The sequence below is a fragment of the Strigops habroptila genome, chromosome 5, assembly GCF_004027225.2.
Source record: "Strigops habroptila isolate Jane chromosome 5, bStrHab1.2.pri, whole genome shotgun sequence".
NCBI lineage: Eukaryota > Metazoa > Chordata > Aves > Psittaciformes > Psittacidae > Strigops > Strigops habroptila.
The window spans coordinates 25,772,271-25,793,134 of NC_044281.2; the positions used below are offsets into that span (position 1 = coordinate 25,772,271).

Here is a 20,864-nt window from a genome sequence, read left to right on the forward strand (position 1 = left end):
CCTCAGCCAGCTGTTATCGAAACCACTATCTCTGGGTAAGGGTTCAGATACTGGAAAGGTTATTTCTGGGTGATAGTAGGTTGAAAGGAACAGGAGACATAGTACAGCATGTAACAAAATAATATCACCCCTTATTACCACAGAACAAATCCCAATAATTATACACATTGAATCAGTTTAGATTCAGATATCAAGGTAGAGCTTTGTTATGTTTCATGAAAGGGGCCTCAGCATAGAGAAATCATTATCCAGTGCTCCTTGCTGGATTGCCTCCCACTCAGAGGAGTGACCTAGCTGTGACCCAGACTCTGAACACTTGTGTGTAAATTTAATTTTCAGCATTACATCATTTCAACTGGAATCTCACCTCTTTGCTCACTGTTGTGCTATGTGGCTTACCTGGAGGTAAAGAAAGAAAAAGAGGGGAAGAGAACATGCCAAATATTAGGAAATGTAAGTTTAGCTTAAAAGTATATACATAGCCACTTCCACCCTGTGGTCAAGTGAGACAAAATGTGTGAGCCACCAGTATGTTGCGGGGGGGAGGGGGGGGGGGGAAGGGAGGGGAGGAAGCATATGGTAAGTTTAAAATCCTTCAAGCTGTCAAAAGGAAGAGGGTTACTTATGAACTGATGATACAAACTCTGCTTACAAATTTCCCTGTGTTAAGAAAAAAAAAAAGTCAGAAATCATTAGTCAAACAAGTGCCTGTAGCAGCATTTCTTCTTGGTGACTACTCTCAATACCTGAAGAAGGGCTGAACAATGAAAACATGTTCTTCAAAATTCGACGTACTTTCTTGTGTGGTTTTTGTTTATTTTCTGTTTTCTCCAGCAAATTTTTGGAATATGAGTTGTATGGAAATCAACAAAAAATGAAAAGTTTGCATTGTAAAAGTTTCCCTATGAGAAATATCTGTTTCAATAAAGATACATTTTTAAAGGAACTAAACTCAGCCCTCTTTTGAAGGCTGCCCTTCCTAAAAATGTTACAGGATTTGAAACAGACTAAGAATGAGAAACAAGCACAAGTCCTGCTGCATCTAATTGTAATTTTTATTTTTCATTAACTGAGCAGAGAGTTACCCTTTATGTAATTTCTTTCCCATAAAAGATGTATTTCTTTCTTCATTCACAGAAAGTTCATATCCCCAATGGATGATGAAGTATGCAGAAGCATCTGAGTGCAAAGAGGTTTTTTCCTGACCAGCTTCATTCAGGTACTCCCAACTGATAAACATACTACCTTTAGTGTCAGGAGTAGAGATTAAAGGCAACAGGTGCTTGGCTAAGGATACAAGTCCTTACAGTAAATAAATAGTCTATTAAAGTAAACTTATTAAATTGTGGCCACAGAAGAACAGAGAGTAGACAGCGTTAGCAACTCTTAAGTTGCATTTCCAGGTTTACCCTTAGCAGTGTGCAACTTTATTGTGTGGCTCTGTATCTGTGAAAGGGGTCCTGGTATTTAGTTATCAGTTACAGGAAGTTTTAATGAGGATAACAGAGTAAATGCTTTAATGCATTGCCATGGCATAAAAATACAAGAACTTAACCTCACATTCCCTATAGAAAAGCTCCAACATTATGCAGTGTATCTTTCTATATAATAGCACAGTCAAATCTAGAGGATCATCTCTTTCCTGTTTAGGGTGCCATGATCTCTTGTCAGGATTAAATATGCCAGTGCTGTTGCAAGTTCTATGTTCTGCATTACTCAGTCACCAGAAACAAACATGCTTCAAGGTTTCTCAGTCCTCCACTGATTTTCAAATTCATGAAATGATGTAATACAATATATGTGTGTACTAATGGCATGTATTTGCTCCTTTGAATTAGTAGTTGCTAGATGTTTCTATATTTGAAGTTAGTGTTCTTGTTTTCTTCAGATTTATACAATATGGTGGTTTTATCTGTGACCTTGAAATCATGAATACCCTCCACGCTAGTATGGCAAAGGTACAAATGGTATTATTATATAGCTTTGGTAGTCTTGTTTAGATGTTATTAATATAAAAGGATAAAATCAATTAGCAAAACACCATTTTTGAAATGTAATTTATTAACACTGTATAAGAGTATTTTTTGGTTGAATAGCTCTAAGACAGAGATAATAGCGTTGTGGCTACTTCAGGTAGGGCAGCATCTTCTCTCTGTGGACTGAAAGGCAAAATTTTGTCATTTACTTCTATATGATCAGAATTGGACTGTTGTAAGAAGCTGTTTTGGTTCAGTAATCACCCATTGTTTCATTCCCATGCTTTTTTCATGATCTCAGTGGGGAAAAAAATTTAAGTCAGATACCTTCATATGTATTATGGGTATTTAGTATCAAAGTATGTTATTAAGGAAGAGGAATGGTTGGACCCAAATTCTAACATGTAAGAATAACAGCAAACTTTACAACCCAGTTGAAAAAGATGCTTCACTTTCTCTGGATTGTTGGTATCCATTTACATCTGCTATTATTGATAATAAATAATATTAATAAGGAGAAAAATAGGAATCTGATGCCATTTTTCATTATTCATCATGAGAACTACGTAGAGTAGCTAGGATTTTTTAAAGGGTATATTTCTAATTATAGAACTCATATAAACAACCATGGATCTGTAATAGGCCCTTTACAGTGGAGGTGAGAGCCAGAACTGCCTACTTCTTTCAGTATGCCTCTTAAAATCATTTGCGTAATAAAGACAATGAGAAAGAGTTTCCATGGGGCACAGTTGTGGACATGGAGATAAGTTGACCTTGATTTTTTGGGGCTTGAATTTCTGTGACTTGGATGGCATGAAAATCCCTGTTATATGCAGTAGTGAAAGACAAGTTTGATTCAGTTGAGTTCTGGGTGAGCAACCTGGTGTAACAGAGAAGAAAGTTGAAAGTAAATAGAGTTCTTTCCTGTGACAGGATTGTAGTTCTATTTATATATTTATTCTGGAGTAATGAAAGCAATAAGATCTTTACAGTGAACAGTAAATAATCCTGGGATGCAAAATACCCAGCCCAGGATAGGCTATATTTATGTTTGTAGTATAGACACACACACAAAAAAGCATTACCTCTTGGAGAAGCGTTGGGCTAAAGATGGTTCAGTATCTTTTACGCAATCTTGGCTTCATGTCTCTGGGTAGATCAAATGTTTATCAGTAGTGTCCTTACGTCTTCCCAGAAGGCCTAGGTATGCTTTCTTGTGGAATATTGTGAAGCGTGCCAGGAAAAACAAACAAACAAACAAACAAACAAACCTGATCTGCAGCACCCACAGATTTCTCTGGTTATCTGTCCTCAGCATGGGCACTAGAATATCAATGGATCTGTTGCACTGGGACTTTCTAGGACCTTGTAAGGCAGGGCAAATTTCATCCTTACAAGATTAAGAATGAAACAGACTCCTGAAGTATAGAAAAATGAATTTCACAGTTATAAAGACGTCGAATTGACAACACCAGAGAATCAAGGGCAGAATGTCCTTCTCTGCCTTGCCAGAATAATTAGAGAACAGTTCATTCATATGTTGATTCTGCAAAAATACCAGTTGTGTAACTGGAGTTCTCATAGAGATGCCCACTAAATCATCTCACAGATTACCTAACAGCTAGTGTGTGGGAACATCTCTGATATGGACTTTGATACAGTAGCCAGTGGCTACTGGCTCCATGTTTAATTTTCTAAATGTAAAGTTATTTGATTTTTTTACCTCTGCTCATAGTACGTGGCTGATCTTGATTTTTTGCCCTTTTTATTGGTAAAGATTTTTAGTTCGCCTTTAAGTGACAAGTTCAGATATGAACTTCTCAACTTTTATCAGCGTAGATCAAATCATGAGCAGAGCATTTTTGGATTAAAAATGCTTAATCTTCCACCCTTCCATTCCATATAAAATAAAATTGCCTGAAGATATCCACCATAATCTATGATATTCTGATACGTATTGTAGTTGAACATTTTAAAATCTTAACTGAAGATCTGCTACCACTGTTTAATACAAATAGTTCTGAATGATTATAAAAATATTTAATGCATAATGCATGTCACTCAGGTATTATTGTCAGTAATGGATGAGGAACAACGTTTGGATAATTTATAAAAGTAGACAAAAACATTTTTCAGTAGTTAGTGTTTTCACGGTGTTGGTTTCTAATAATAACATTTTGGTCATAATACCTTAGCATAACTTAAATGACTTTACTTATGCAAATTGGTGAACTAACTTAAGTGCTTTTATTCTGCCTGAAACACTGAATGTGTCTTGCATTATAGAAACATATATAAAAACAGTTTAGCTCTTTTGCCTGCTTCAAGTCAAACAGTAAAACAGATCACAATCTTTCTCGGTTACAAAGTAAAGGAGCCCTCCCCTCACCACCGTGTGTGACTTGTGAGGTGCCAAGGAGTTAGAAAGGAACCTTGATAACTGGTTTCCCTAATCAGTTTCCCCTAACAATGGGGAATCCTTAAATGGCAGAGATTTATGGAGAGAACAAATACATCAAGTGAAGGAGGGAACATGGCTCAGGCATACTGTGGGCTGCAGTGACGCTGAACCTGGTGTGACTGCTCTAGTGGAGGGTGAACTCTCATGCTGGGAGCTGGTAAAAAGCTTTTCTTCAGTTTCTACCACGACTTTGAGGTGTGCCAAGCCTATCAAAGACTGTACCTACCATGTCAGTTTAAAATGTGCTCAGGCTTTGGTGTCCAAGTTGTGTACAGTTTGCTTTTAGGCTTCCACCTGGAATAAATATTTTCCTTCCTGCTAAGAGAAAGTTTGGGGTCGACTTAGCAGGCAGTTTACTTCATCGGCTGCTGCATTGGGACAGTAGAGACCCATGCTGGGTTTCATTTCCTCTACTTAATTGTGAGGTATACCAATTATATCCAGAAGGCCTTGGAGATTCATATGTCCCCTTAGTGCCATCAGACATGCACCGTATATTTTATGTCTCATACCGGATTATAGAAATCTGTTTGACTGCAATGCAGCATTTAGTTTTTTAGCCTTCTGACTTCTTTCAACCCCTCAATAAACAAAACTATGATGTTGTAAGGGCACACAGGTAAGAAATGAGAGGTAGCCCAGGTCTATGCTGAGGAAAAGTTTCTCAACAGCACACAAGAAGAGGTGACTTGGTGGCACCTTGACATGGCTGGTTCTGACCACAGAGAAAAGCAACTTGAAGGAGAAGCCTGAAATCTACCTAGTTAAAAGATAAGGTTATCAGTAGACGGCTTGGGTAGCTCTGCATAAGTATCTATGTTATGCGGAGCTGCACTGGATTTCTGACCTGAAGACCACTGCAGAGACATCTGGGTTCCTTGACTTTGGAGTCTGGGGCCTGCTCTCTATGTTAGGCTGGGTGAGTGTAGAAGCTGAGCCTCCACAGTCCTCTAGGGAGAAAAGGAGAAGGTGTCGTTTTCTGCCCGTCTTGCATCTCCAGAGTAGTAGTGGCACAGAAATTCCGGGATGAGACAAGAGACCAGCTTGGGTAAGTGCCCTGATTTTATTATACCTTTTTTAAGTTCAGGAAGGAAGGAGAACATGAGCAACTTATAAAGAATGTATGCTATATGGCAGTGGTCAACCAAACAGGAGGTGCCCACTGCAGAAACTTTGTGCTCAAAGAATTGGCCAAAATGGCTTCCAGAATCCATTCTGTATCATCCACAGTCATAAGAAAAAAAATGGCCCCTTTAACCAACGGTTTTGCAGACCTTGCTCATTGCTCGCTGTGTATGCCGGTACACCGTGATACATCTTAGCTCACTAGCAGCCAAGAGCAGGGCATACAGTCTCTGTACACCTGACATCACTAGTGCACAGTATGCTCACAGCTTGAGCTCACTCTATGTGCATGCTGCTGTTCACATTTGTGTTCCACTATCACCTTCCCTACCTGTATCAAATTTCATAAAGCCATTTTCAAAGTGGTGCTTCACAGGCCGGGAAGATAAATCCTGTCTATTCCTCTTATGTATTCTTGGACATAACAACCACAGGTGGCAAGAATTCAGGTTTATTAAGCTCTCTAACATCTCTTTCATGCTTTCCGCTCAGCTTTGTTATCAGTCATATCGTTGGCTCACTAAGGCATAAGATCATGTTTCTCTTCTGATGCTGCCACTCTAACTTGGAAAGAATAAACCTCAGCACATTCCTGCAGCCCCTTCAGGAACATGGATGGTCTATTCACTCGTGGAGAGGTCACCGATTGCTTTTTCCTGGTGTGTGGTTTCTGGATATAATGCAGCCTCATTTCTAGCTTTTTTGATACAGTAGAATTGGAATTCCTTGGTTGGAATTCACTCGGGAAAAGAGGGTGCTCACCTGTCCCAAGATAAAACTTCTCAGTATAACTGGACATGTTCTTCACCACTTCTACAATCAGTAGAATCAGTGTAGGCGAGCAAGGCCATAGATTGTTCATTGATACAACTGATAGTCCAGTGGGAGCATTGTATTGGATGGATGACAGTCTGCATGACCTTAGGAACCTATAGCTGATACAGACTATGCAGGGGTAGAAAACTGACGTTACAGACTTCCTCTATGCCATACTGATTTTCCCGCTCGAAAGAGCTGGGGCTTCCAGACACTACAGTGTTATAGTCACCCTTTAGGTGTCCTCTAACAGCTTTCTGGAACACTGGGAGCTGTCACTAATTAATTAACTGATACACTGGGTCACATTGCTTTTATAGAGCATACCTGAGAGGTCATGTTAAACACGAAGCATTGATTAAGTGATTACAATATATGCAGAGTACTATAATGGCCTGTGGCTGAGCTGGTAAGGGACAGTTGTGGAGCCAGTTTGGAGATCAGCCCATCTACATAAATAGGACTTGGAGCTAGGTCTTTCTCCCTGATGCAGGGGCATTACAGATGTACTCTAAGTATCTGGCTCAGAATCTCAATGGCAATCACAGTGACTCTAAATTAAAAGAACATTAAGCATGCTAGGTCAGGCATAGAAAGAAATTAAGTGCCAGAATGGAAGTTGCCTCTACAACCTTGGTTTTGTTGTTTAGTTCATGGACATGATGACAGTCTTGATAATGATAGAACATGAAGATCAAATGCTATCACCTCTGTGTAATCTCTGCCTCACTTGGTGCAAAATCTGGAACAGAGGCAATGCCAAGAGACCATAATTTGTTGCTGACTCTTCTGAGAGTAGTACTATAAAACTAAAGTAGCACAATATAGCCAAGTAGCCTGTTTTTTCTTCACCCACACAGAACATACAGAAGTCTGATACAAAATGGGAAATCTGTAATGGCTTCTGTATCAAGTTAGAAGACTAAAAGCAATAAAGAATTATAATTTAAGGTAATAATAAGAATGCCCTTCTAAAACAGTAAATTTTGAATTCTAGATATTAGTACTAAAAGCATACAGAAAAATTTTGCGTTTATGTCACTAATATGTGTTACATTTAGGATGTGTACCTGGAAACACATTGGTTTACCATTTTATAATCAGTGACAGACTATAGTATCTCAGAAATAGGATAAACAGGATGACCTTTCTCAATTCTGCATATGAAAATCAGAATAGAAAATTGAAATAAATTATTTTCTAGTGGCTCTAGAGTAGCAAGTTTGATAGAAATAATATGATATAACACCACATGGTTATGTTAGTTGGATAACTTCATTTTTACTGTTCAAACTAGCATAAAGTGGCATGGATCTGCTCTAAGGGAGCCAGCTGAAAAAAACCCGTCTCTGAGTGGTACAAAGCTAAAGTTCTGTTCAGTTCAAGATGTTTAGTCTGGTATCGGCGGTGGGGAGAAGCAGGGTTAGTATGGACTATACTTCTATGCCACTATTTTTCCTTTGGTCTGCAGGACCACAGCTTGTGGAACTTGTAGAAATCTTGATCATACGTATTCACTTCTCTCCAAGAAATTTGTAAAGCAATAGTTTGACAAGAAAACGTAAAAGTCCTGTAAGAGCCCGAATTTTTGTCCATTAATTTTGCCTTTTATTTTTATATTTTTCATCCTACAAGAGGGAAAAAGCTTTTCATTTTTCATTATGCACAGAGAAGCGATTGTCATTCTTTGGTTTTATTCCCATTCCTGAGTGGTATTAGCAAGACAGCTAACCTTTCAAGCTATCTTCAGTGTAACTAACTGTAAAATTGGGATATTAATACCTAATTGAGATGGGTATAGTAGGGCTTAATTGATTAATATATGTAAAATGTCATGAAATTTGCAGGTGAATGACACTTTAGAAATGTTAGGTATGACTTTCTTTATATTTTAAAATAACCAGTATAAATAGCACTAAAAAGTGATCATTATGAACAATTTTTACAAACACATTTACTTATAATCTTTCCACTGAAGGACACATTACAATACTGTACAGTGAATACAGTTTGAAACAGTAAAAGTAGAATGGAATTAACATACATTTCCATTCACTAGAAGGAGAAGACGAACACTAATAATATTTCCTTGTAGATTAAACTTTGAAAATATTATTTTCAATATGTCAGCTTAAGGGTCCACATGATGAAAAATATGTATCTTCATGTAAGCAGTCATTAAGCTTAAAATAGAATCTCAAAAATATTTCAGTGGACTTGTCAAATCTTCTTTTTGCTCACTTACCTGTTTAGTTGTAGAGGAGTGTTTTGGGTTTTGCTTTTCTGCTTAAACAGAACAACTTTTAATTAGTGCTATAAAACAAGACACCCTCAAACTTCCTTTCCTCCCCCCCTGGGTAACAAAAGATTTTCAGACCTGTGGTTATCTTAGAACTTTCTGTTTGTGACTGTGTGGACAGTTCTGTAGCTTCATTAAAATACACATTGTTTCTTCATAAAAAATTAACAGTAGGAAAGAACTGAATTGAATATCTTGCTATCCTTTCATATGATTTAACATACGAAACAAGCAGAAATACTCTCCATGTTGCTGCATCTTGAGGCTATTTCACCTGAGGTTTTTTCCTTCACTTCATGAAAAGTTTAGTCTTTTTCCAACCTATTTTTTTCAAGTCAGACTTGTACTAAATGTAATATCAAAGAAAGAGGAGAAAAGTATCCAAGTTAGCTATTAGGTCCCAGGTAGTTAGGATTTTCCACAAAAGGCTCCACTTGCTGTATCCAGGCTGCTGTATCCAAAGTCCATGTGAAACTCCATTTTGAGATTGGGATGCTGGGGTGCCAGAGAGCCAGAAGGTTAGGTGAAACCTTTGCTGGCTGTGTATCATCAGTAGCATGTGAACCAGAAGAGTTGAACCTCAAGAGAAGAAAATGAAGTTTTAATTCCTAAAAAGCTTAGTAAATTATCAATAAATATTTTAATAGGGCGTTAATGAATTCATGTTAGATTAAACAAGCCATCAGACACTGCTTGTAGCCATCCATGACTGCTACTGCATAATCTCATCTTCAACACATGGTTCTCAGGCTATAGAAGTTTGCAGATTCTCTTACTGGTTAGTAGTGCTTTGAAAACTATCTATAAACAGGGCCTACTTATAAAGTAAAGACCTGTGGTTGTTTCTTTCTTTTTCTTCTTGTTTTAGTAGGGAAGTTTGAGACAGTTGGCAAACTGAAAAAATGCTAGAACCTTGGCTGGCTAGTCTGGATATTCCTATCTCTTCATCGTGAGAATTAACTGTGCATAATTCTTAAGAGTTTTGAGTTGACAATAAAGTCATTTTTGTTGGTTAGTGCCAGTTCTCTAAGAGCTCAATTTGCAAAGCTGTGTTTTATTCCTCTGTCCTGTAGCCCTGATCCATGATGATATTTGTTATGACAGCTTCTTTTTTGCTGGGTTCTGTCACATAAATCGAGTTACTCCACCAAAAATAAACAAAGGCATTTTTTCTCAGAGAGAGGAAAACAATTAATTTGCAAAAGTTTTATGAATAATAATATTTTAAACTTCCTGAACATTTTTCTTTGGCTTGGTATGAATTCATTTGTAGTACTGCTGTGACTGAATTTTAAAACCACAGCATTATCAGTGACTAGATCTCTTCTAGCCTTCACTTTTTATTACAGAATTCATCCAGCCTTGTCTTACATGGTACAGAATCTTCAGTAAGTGACTCAAATGTAGCATGGTAGTCTAACTCACTACATAACTATGTGAGCTATTATGTCACTCAGATAAACTGGTATGATCCTTACTAGAAAAAAATCCCAAACCAGAACCCTGTAGTGTTGTTTTGGTTTTGGCAAATTAACGGTATTCAAATATGCTACACTGTCAACTTTGAAATTGAAGACCTTAAACCATTGCCATATGACTCATGCTGTATCAGTTCTGATCTGGAGACAAAGCTTGGGAGAGTCTGAAGTGGTTTTATTGTCTGTGTCCATTCAATCATTGCCTTTTTTTAAAAAAAAAAAAAAAAAGAAAAAGAAAAAGCCAACACTGGTATCTGTTCCTATGCTGATTTGTCATGTGGACATTGAAGTGAAATATTTTGTTCCTAATGAGTCATATATGTTATCCAACATCATCAGCTGATAGTGATAGCTGATAGGTAGCTTTACTTGTCTGACTGGGATTCCAACAAGAAACCTAAGCATGGAAAGTTTTATATAATGTTAACAGTTTTACTCTAGAGCAACAAATATTAATCTGAAGCTCTGTTCTCTTGTGATTATGGAAAAGGTCCTAAGTACAATGGCCAAATATCAGCACATTTTCAGAAATTTATATATAGAGTCAAAGTTGGATTACAAAATTAAGACAAGAATTTCCTTATTTTAGCATTGGTCTGTATCTAATAATCTCTGCAGTATAAACAGGAAGTCTCTTTGTTTTCAGTCTGCTGTTCCTTTTGTGTTTCTCACCGAAAGAAAGCTTATCAAAATATTTTTTTTTTCGTTATTTGGACAGATGGCTTGGAGACTAAAACACAACATACAGCTTATGGAGCACCACTCTGTTCTCAATGAATGAAGCACTACATTGGCTCAGCCTCTTTCCTTCTTTTCACTTTCCTGCTTGATAGTGAGAAGGGTATAGAAGAACAGTTTTTTTGGAAAGGAGCAGGCTATTATTTGGAAAGTTGTAATTAATTTAATCCTAATATCACAGGACTGCTTGACCCACAAGTTGGAATTTTTTCTCTGTATTTCCTATTCACAGTGATGCCATTTTTCTTTTTAAAAAGCAGTTCCTTCAGAAAATACTTTGCGAACTGCACTGGGCTCCTTTGTTCTTCCATTAGCATACATGTGATTTTCTAGTTCTTGAAGAACTGAACATTGTGTGACTGAATTGTGCTAGATGCAGGACAAAAATGTGTTTGAGAACCAGCAGGTACTAAAGAATCTACAGTCTACAGTTAGGCACTCTTACTGCTTCATCTTTCATAGGAAAGGATATTATGCATGTTACTGGGTTTGAATGATTTTTAAATTAGTATATTTACATGGAAGGGGAGTGGGAGAGAGGAGTAAAATACTAAAGTCACCAGCAGGACGATTCAAGAAGAGTCAAATTTAACTAAACCACCTTGATATCTCACGCATTTTCTCTCATTTTCAAGAAGTGTAAAACCTGTTTCTTGTAGTAGTGAAGTTTACGTATCTCTCCCTCTATTGACAATATATTGCTTGTGGAGGCTGTACCTCTGTAACTTTCAGCTTTCAGCTCTCCTGTCTTGCATCATGTGTGTGCGTGTTCTTTTATTAGCAATGTCTCCAGATGATGCAGAATTAACGCTAGCAGAGCTGTATTTATCCCTCCTCGCCCAGAAGGATGGGTGGATGAAAGTACTGAGTAATGGGAAAAGTTGCTGTTTAACAAACTGCAGAGGATGGTGGCTTTTGTTTGAGTTCTGTTCTTTCATAGGCATCCAAATTGTTAGCAACTTCCATACATTTCTGTGGGAATCTTTGGTACTTATAAGGTATAATGAAAAATAGCAACTGGCTTTAGAACTGAACAGTAGGGAACTAAAACTTTTGTTCTTTAAACTACAAAAGTTATTTCATATTGAACTGTACTGTGTTGACTTCTGATTGGACTGTATACCTACTTACTGCTTTCTTTTCAGTAGCAGTATCAGGTATCTGTTACCTGTGTGGAAGGCTGTGGTTTTGCCCTTTGCTGGTATAACCAGCTCAAAGGTGTAAGATTAAAAACTGGGGCCATGAGAAGCAGGGAAGGAACCTGTTTGGTAATGTCAGGTATTCCCACACCTTGTCTTGAACTCCTTCCCGATCATACAATCTTCTGCCAGGGTAAAGACGTGTGTTTAGGGGCGTAGGATGTTTGGAGCATAGAACCCCTTCCAACATGTACTTTCGATATTACATACCTATTTATAGATAGGTCTTTCTTATTATGCAGTGTTGTTGGCAAAATAAGATGCAGATTGTGCCTCCTTGGATTTATCAGGTGAATATAGTTGCTTCTGAAAAAAACCCCAAACAAAACAGCCAAACCCCAAACCCACTGCTGTCTGGTCCAGTATTTCCTTTCTACAGTGAACTGCCAAGAAAGCTAGAACAAGAGAGAGCAGGTCAGCTACAAGCTTCTCTGGCCTCTGCAGCCACTTCCTTTGTTGTTTGATCTTTGTATTCAAGCACTTCCTGCAATAATTTGTTTTGTCTTTGTGTGACAGACAGTTGCTGCCCCAGATATTGTGACAGAGACCTGGCGCAAGAAGATAGCTCACTGAACATCTAAAACCTTGAGCCTGTTTTTTAGAATAGAACTGCAATGTTGGATGGCCTCAAATTAGACTTTAATACTTTCTTTCCCCCACCTGATTGTTGCATTTCTGTGAGCAAGCAAGCATCAATGCAAAAAGATGTACAGTTGCTTCTGTATTGCAATTTACTTTCCCATGATAATGCAGGCAGCCAACCTGAAGTTCACCTATATGTAATGGATTGTAGGGAAGTACAGCACTTCAGGTTTGTTGTGAGTCAGTCATTTTAGGCTTTGAAAAAAACCAATCTCTGTGTATGTGTGCAACATATAATTATAGGAGAGGCAGTACCAACAGCTTCCACACAAAGATTACTGAATTCCTTCAAATTAAAAAATTCTTATGATCTTTTATTAAGTGTTTTGTATCTCCATGGTTAGCAACAGGCCTTTGAAACTTGTCCAGAGGATAATCCGGTTATCCTTTTAGTTGGCTTTATGGAAAAAAAAACCTCCAACATTTAGATTGCATGAATTATAAGTTATTGAAAAATACCACTTTTTGTCTTGGGTTTGTGCTATACATTTAGGTTTGGCAGCATGTCAAAGTCCTGCAATAAGCTACAGAGCTTGTGGATGCCCCATGTCAGCATCTTTCTTCTGCGCGCTATGTGGGACACACCCTTCAGGTTGGAATATCCTTTTGCCTGCAAATATTGTCCACTGGGAGCAAAGAAATGGTGGTTCTACACTTGCTTCTTTTCCTGACTGGAAGTAATAGTTTTGAATTATATAATACCTACTGTGCATTTACACCTAATAGGAGAAACCAAGACAGAGTATTGTCTACAGTTAGGTTATCAGCCTAGGTCTTGGGAGGCATAGGTTCAGTCCCCTAGCGGACTACAGATAATGAATGTAAGTTTTTATACAAATAATTTAGCCTTTCCGTGCCTCAGTTCCTTTTCTGTAGGATAGGTAGAAGAGAAATAGAAAATTTTTCTAATTTTTCTGGCATGGAGTGAGAATAAATGCATTCAAAAATGCTAGGTGCTCTGATAGTACAGTGCATTGAAGAACTCTGATATTTTACCTGGCTGAGTTAAATTTACTTTGCTCTGTTCATTCTGTAGTCTAAAGAAAACAGACTCCTGTGTATTAAAAAAAACCCCAAACCCAACAAACACAACCAAGCAACAAAACCAATGCTGTACCTGTAAAAGCCCTGTAAAATAACACTTATTACAAGAAGACAGAATTAAATTTCACAATTAATTATTGCTATGTCTTAGTTGTTGAGCACATCACTTATTAATGTGATTCAAGCCTAATAGCTATAGTGTGCTATATAATGTAACATAAGGGACTTTTTTTTTTTTTTTTTTTAATTGTATTTGGACCATACCATGGTCAACAAAGTATGATTAACTTCAGTGGAAGCCAGATGACGTTACTGGATAAAAAATTCTGGAAGGTTTGGTTTTGGTTTTTTTTTTTTTTCTTTTTAATTGGGGGTGTGTTTTTTGTTTTTGTTTTGTGTTGTTTTTTTTTTTTCTCCCTGGCTTTCAAAACTTTTTAGCTTATAGTATATTGTATTATAAAGCCTATACAAAAACTCACCTTAAAGGAATGCTAATAAGATTACAAAATGAAGCTTTCCAGGACATCAGAAAATGCTAAACTTCAAGGTGCCTTTGCAATAAAGCAGTGAGTGAGCTTATGTTGGAGCTGTATTCATTCACAATCACCATGTAGCCTCACTCTGCTCATATGACACTGCTGCCATATAATGGGAAAATAATAATTAAATATATCCCAGGGGTGGTTTTAGACAGAATTCTGCTTTGCTTGGGGACAGAGGAGGAATCAAAGAGCCAAAATGCAAGAGGCTTTCTTAGGAAATACATCAGATTGGACACTCTGCTTCTGTGTTGCAGGAAAGGATAAAAAAGCAAAAACTCTAGGTGAAAGTAAAAGTATTAACCCTCTTTTTTTTTTTTTTTTTTTTTTTCTTGTAGGAGTCTCCACAAGAATGGAAAAAGGAAAATTAAGACCATTAGTTAAGAGTAGGAAATGCAAAGTAAATGCAGAGGTATGATATGGGCCATGGTAGTATGGGATAACCAATTTTCATCATCTGCTTTTCTGGACAGATGTATCCTGCAGAGTTTCAGACACACAAGTGTTGGCATACATTTCTGGGGAAAAAAAAAAAGAAAGAAAAAACCCCCCACTTTACTGTCATTTGGATGTTGTTACTTCAAGTTCTATAGCACTACATCACACTGTCGTACTAATACAGTTCAAGAAAAGGTATACTAAATATAATGAGCATACATGCATAACTTGCTTTTCAGATCCCTTTAACTTATTTATCATTGGCTGTGGGAATATAAGAAATAGGTTGGAGATAGGAAAATAGAAACCTAATTTCCAGCAGTTAAGCTTAGGAATGGCAAATGACATCATTGTTACTGTATTTCTTTCTGTCTTTGTCAATAAGATTAAACTACATTATTGTGTTTTATCTTCTTTCCATCATGTTTATTTTTTTCCTGCGGTTCACAGCAGAGACTGCTAGTGAGGCTATTTCCTGGGAGACGTCTGAAGTTATTAGTTTGGACATTAAACACTATCTTTAACTTTGCAATTAAAACCAGGTGCAAGTGAAGCTGTGTATGAATAAAATGTTCCTGTGGTAACATGCACAAAAATGTCCGTACTACAGTCAATCTCTTTCAGCTAAAATGATTCAGTTTGTATTAAACATCATATTGCTGTGGATACTTATCAACAAATATTTTGAGACAATATTTTCCTTGTGAGCATCAACAAAATGAGTTATATGGGCAAACTCTGAGCTAAATTTTCTGATGGTCAAGTTCGAAGAGTTCTGTGGTTTGCTGGGATAATTTTTCCCCCCTGGAATGTTTTGCTTTGAAAAACTCAGTTTGTTCAAGCACAGTATTTTGTCAGGAAAAAAAAACAACCCTATTTTTTTAAGAAGACAATAGTTTGTTGTTTGACTTACTCTGTACTCTGAAATGTAAGATAATTGTATTCATGCACATGCAGAAACATGCATAGTGTGCTGTAAGCTGGAAAACAGAACATTTTGATTAACTCAGTCTGAATCTAAAAATATAGTTTTCAGTTAATAAAACATTCAGGATTGCTACTTTTTCCTCTTATAAACCTTCAATGTTCTTTTAAGATAGGAAACCACTAGTATACATAGGTTTTATATCAAATTATATAATTCATTTGGTGCTTGGTGCTTTGCCAGATTTACTGGTATGTATTAGCTAATTATTTTAATCAGTTGGTCACTGAGATTTCATAATTGTAGTGGTGTATACATTTTAGGCTAATGACTACTAAAATGACTTAAAGCTGTGTTGTTATGTGAAGAACTTGGAAATTAGTGTCAGATCTGATGGCTATCTAACATGGTTCCAATACTCTGCTTCCCAGTTTTTTGGAGGCTGGTTTACAGGTATTATCTTATTTTGAACGTACAGTGCTCTTTAGCCAAGGAATGAGTCTGCTCAATTTGTAATATATACGTGTGCATATATATAAAAAAATATACAGAGCATATTGATGTAAGTCATTGTAGCTTTACAGAAGAAAACCTGTCTCTTTTTTTTTTTTTTAGTCTATGTTGGTTTTTATGTATGTTACCCATATATGGAGCAGTTTTGGCAAGACTTCGTCAAAAATCTCAGGAAATCATATTTGAATGGTACCTTTCTGCTTCTGACTGTGCAGTGAAACTGATAACTTAAGTGATTTTTTTATGTTTTCTGTACACATACACTATACACATTCAATGACCAGTAAGCCCCACTTTCATATGAATTAGTTTGATGTCTACAAAGAATCCTCACAAAATCTTCAGCCTCTAAGAAACCACCAATAAAAATATATTCTACAAGTACAAACTTAGTCCTTTGAAGCTTTACTCATATAGGCAGCTCTATCAAAGCTAAAGAAAACATTCACACGATTCAGGTTGTGTGGGGCCAGGACTCAAGAAGGTGTAGGGTTTTGGTATGCTCAGAGAATAAATATATATCTGGTGAGGTGAAAAACATTCTAAAACCAGAGTCAGCCTCACAGTCATCATGAATCTGTGCTATAAAGTGACACTGATGATTAGCAGGCTCAAAAGCTAAAAAAGCCCTCCTATATTTATATAGCACTGTAATGTATTTTGGTTTCATAATAACAAACTAATGAGCACCTTGACGCATAGGTTTGAAATCTGAGACAATGTTATAACTTCGTTACAGTGTCAGATTAGATGTTACAAAATACTCCTTTGTGGTAGACAGTTGCAGCTGTGGGTTTTCATTCCTTTTGAAAATTATGTGCAGGTGATGGGTGCTTAGAAATTAAGGAATGAAACAGAGGCTTGGAAAAAAACAAAGTCTGAGAAATTTGCCAATCATGCTGTAGGAAACTGGCAGCAGAATGAGGACTTTCAAGATGTAAGTTTTCAAAGCCTAGAGAAGCATCATAACAAGACAGCTCTTCTCGATTCCTCTGTTCTAGGGAGTTTTGTTTTTCACTTCCTGTATGGTATAATAGGCCCGTTTTGTCACTGTGGTCGGTAGCACTCCCTGTTTGTTATACACCATGGGATTTGGATCTATTATTTTATCCATGGCAGATAATCATCTAGGCCATGTCTGTACAAGAAAACGTTGAACTGGTTTCAAAAGAATGATTATAAGCCAGATGCACTTAAAACAGTTTGCCACCTCCTTAAGTTGTTTTTGTAATTTACAAAATTCAGCTCAACTGATTGAAGAGATGATAAAGTCAATTTAAGTCACACAGTTTAGGGAGCTGCACCTGCAACTTTTCCCTCTAGACAAGGTCTTGCCTAGTAAGTAGGAGGATCAATGGCAGGTTAATGCAATTGGCAATGTAAGAAGCTGGAAAAAAACAGACTTCTTATTATTTGTGCATGCTATTTTGTAAACTGTTCAGGCAGGGATTTTTTCTTCGTAGATATCTCTAAAGTGACAGCTAACACTCTACTAAAATTAATACTAATAATGTAGATAATGATGTGCTAAATTGTTTTCAATATAGTTATTCCAATTTCACAGGAGTGGAGTATTGAACTGAATTTGCTCCATCAAGACAAATACAGCTAACTAGAGCAGTGGGCCACTTTGTGCCTTAAGCTGTATGCACTCGTTCTTATGGGAACTGCATGCTTGTAACCAAAGGAGAGGTAAAAGAGGTAGATACAGAATGAGGAGAATGTATTGCTTTGTTTAAATTTACAGTTTACATACTACTTGTTTTCCTTGGCATACGTCATTTGCTATATAATCTAATAAATAAATAAAGGTACTGATTGTTTAAAGCATGCTGAGTGATGACCTGAAGTAGCAAATATGCCTTGATGGAAAACTCTTTACTTAGAGAAACAGAACTTTTATTCATCAGTGTAGGATCAGCTTATTTGCTGTGGATGTAGGGTTTGATTCTTCGCTCTTACGCGATACAAGGAAAATTGGATCCATGCAAAGCAATGCAGTGATTTGTTCATTGACTGAGTTTGGATTTTTCTACCTGTTGGCCCATTTCTATTTCTAACACATTAACAGGGAGGAAAAAGTGGCACAAAATGTTTTTTTCCTTGGCTATTTGCTGTTTCCTGTCCAGCAGTCCACATAAGAGGAGCAATGGCTCTAGAGGTGTAGTGCCACACACATCAAGAGTTTATTCTGTTGATATTAAGAGCAGAGCAGCAAGTGCGGTATTAGTTTCTGCTGTGTTGCTGAACAAACTGTAGAAAGTGGTTTGCAGTGTAGAATACATATCCTCCTGAAACTTATTTCCACTCACAGCATGTGCCTCTGCTTTCAGCAAGAGTGAGTTATGCTATATTAGCAATAAAGGGGAAAGAAGAGTCGGATTTTAAAGGTGCTTAGGCAGCTGAAGAGGTAGGTAGATGGCTAATAGGATTTAGGATCCAAGGCTGGGAAACCTAAGTATCTTTAAATTCTTTGAGAAAATCTTTAATTTTTCCACTCTGCTTAACCAGTGATAACCTACCATCATGCGATTATTTTAATTAGCAAATTCTTATGCTCCAGAAGGACTTGTTTGGCAGGTATTTCTAGTAATTCCAAAGGTATTCCTGTTTTCCACGCAAATTACCCTACATTCTATAGACAAAAAATATCACTCTGGGGATGTGGACCTCTTGTGTAGCTAGCATGGGATTATTTCTGCAAGTGTTGCTTTACCAGTGACATAAATCTCTTCTACAGTAAGCTATGCTTTATGCCATGAATTAATGGACTCCTCAGTAGGTGAAAGCCAGTCTAGGTGACCTCCAAGTCATGTAGCTCCTTACGGGGAAAGAAATCCAAACCCCAATGCTTCTTGTCGCACCTATCTGCTATTTCTGTCTCTTCTTCCCGGGGCATATTCCACCACTGTTAAAACCCGAGGCTGGGCCCCAGCCTGGTGCTGACAGGCGGCAGTCGGGTATGTGGTGGTTGGACCTTCACTCCGGGTAAGGCGTCGCAGGCGGCCTGCAGCGGCTGCCTGACGAGGACACCCGGGGCCTGGAGCCGCGGACCCTCGCCCCACACCAGACCCGTGCTCTCGCCTGTCGCCTCTGTCAAGTGGAGCGCACCGGTCCAGCCGCAGCCGGCAGGGCCTCAGGCCGACCAGTGCGGGCGGCCGAGGTGGCCGCCCGACCCCTCCTGGGCTCCCCGGGGCCGGTGGGGCCGCGCTCAGCCCCGCCGCAGGTGGCGGTGGGAGCCCTGCGCTGCCGCCACCCCGCCCGCGGCCCGGCCGCGCTTCCGCCCGCGTCAGCTGACTGCTGCGAGGAAGCGGCGGCGGCCCCGGCCCAGCCCCGAGCCTGTGGAAGCCCCGGCGCGTCCCCCCCCGCAGCCATGGCAGGGGTCGTGGTGAGCGGAGCCCAAGTAAGTGTCTGCGTCCCGCGGCGCGCAGGGCCCGGGCCACGGCGGCCCCACATGCCCGGGTCAGCTCGCCTCGGCGGCCCGCCCCCGGCACGGGTACCGGCTGACCCAACTTCCCCCCGGTTTCCCGCCGCTCGGCCGGAGGAGGCTCCCGCGGGGTGGGGGGCGGCGGGCTCGCACGGGGCAGGGAAGTTTCGGTTTCCTGAGCACGCTGCTCGGGTATCGCCTCTCGCGAACGCGCTGTCCCGAGGCCCCTGAAGAGAACGATACGAGAAGCCGTCCCTGCCCCCGACAGCGCCGGGGGGCGGTGCGGTGGGGGGAGAGGGCGGGGCGGCCCCCGGGGGTGTGCTCAGAGCGGCACAGGTTGGGGGGGCGTGTGTGCACGGCAGTGCTCCTTTGTAACGGAGAGATAACGGAGCACCGGGGTACTTGTCGACGGCATTATTACTCTGCCACTTTTGCTACTCCCGCGGCCCGCTCAGATGCAACAGGCGTGTTCCTGAGGCTTTGCTGTAACAGCTTACTGCCGTGCCAGGTCTGCAGCTACCGGCGGAGTCCGGCGCAGGGCCCGGTGGGCCCAGGAGTGTGTCGTGCTCCGGTTGATCTTGGGCTCCCTGCTCTCCGGCTTGAGTAGGTTGCAGGAATCGACTGAAGGACTGAAATATGCTGTGTGTTGTTTCTGCTGAAAGTGAACACGGTCCGTTTCGTTTTGACTAAAGAGAGAAGTAGAGAAGTAAAACAAATCCTCCTGGCCTTTACCCAGATCCTTATTTGGCGACCGAAAAAGATTTCTAGCCAAAATTTGATGTAGTTACTGCTGAAGCTGTGGCTACAACTAGCAAAACATTCCCTCCCCACCTCCTCCCCCAAATAATAAATTAATCTTGTTTTCTTTTTGAAAATGGTTTCCATTAAAGCAGGGTGCTGTCTGTCCAGCTGCTTCTTTAATCTGGTCGCTATTTCTGTGTGGAATTCAGGTAAATATGTGTGTGATATGGAAGCAATGGGCTAATTTTGCAGTTGCTGCAGGAAACAGTTCCTGTGGTCTCTGTGGCGCACTGTGGCACTGAGTAGCATGCTGCCTTCTTCCATCGAGCGTGCCTTGACCTCTTAATTTGGCTTTGTGCCTAAAATACAATCTTCTAACAGCATATAGTAAAATGTAATGCTCAACTGACTGGAAGTATTCTCCCGATGTAATTCCCTTCAATGGAAAGGATTATGCAATATCAAGAATTCATACATGGCTTTTTTGGTGATATTCTTTAATA

General features: G+C 39.2%; 1 protein-coding gene across 3 annotated transcripts in view; it reads left to right on the forward strand.

Moving 5' to 3' along the window:
- Window positions 1-20,864, forward strand: part of LRMDA (leucine rich melanocyte differentiation associated) — a 709,877-nt gene that overhangs the window by 1,099 nt on the left and 687,914 nt on the right. For 2 of the 3 annotated variants that reach the window (XM_030485898.1, XM_030485899.1), the window contains exon 1: window positions 19,506-19,596. In XM_030485898.1, coding sequence (XP_030341758.1) covers window positions 19,567-19,596 — 30 coding nt within the window. In that variant the 5' untranslated portion in view covers window positions 19,506-19,566. Of the gene's footprint in view, window positions 1-1,137; window positions 1,220-19,505; window positions 19,597-20,864 lie in introns of those variants that run through there. The other variant, XM_030485900.2, reaches the window with a different exon arrangement.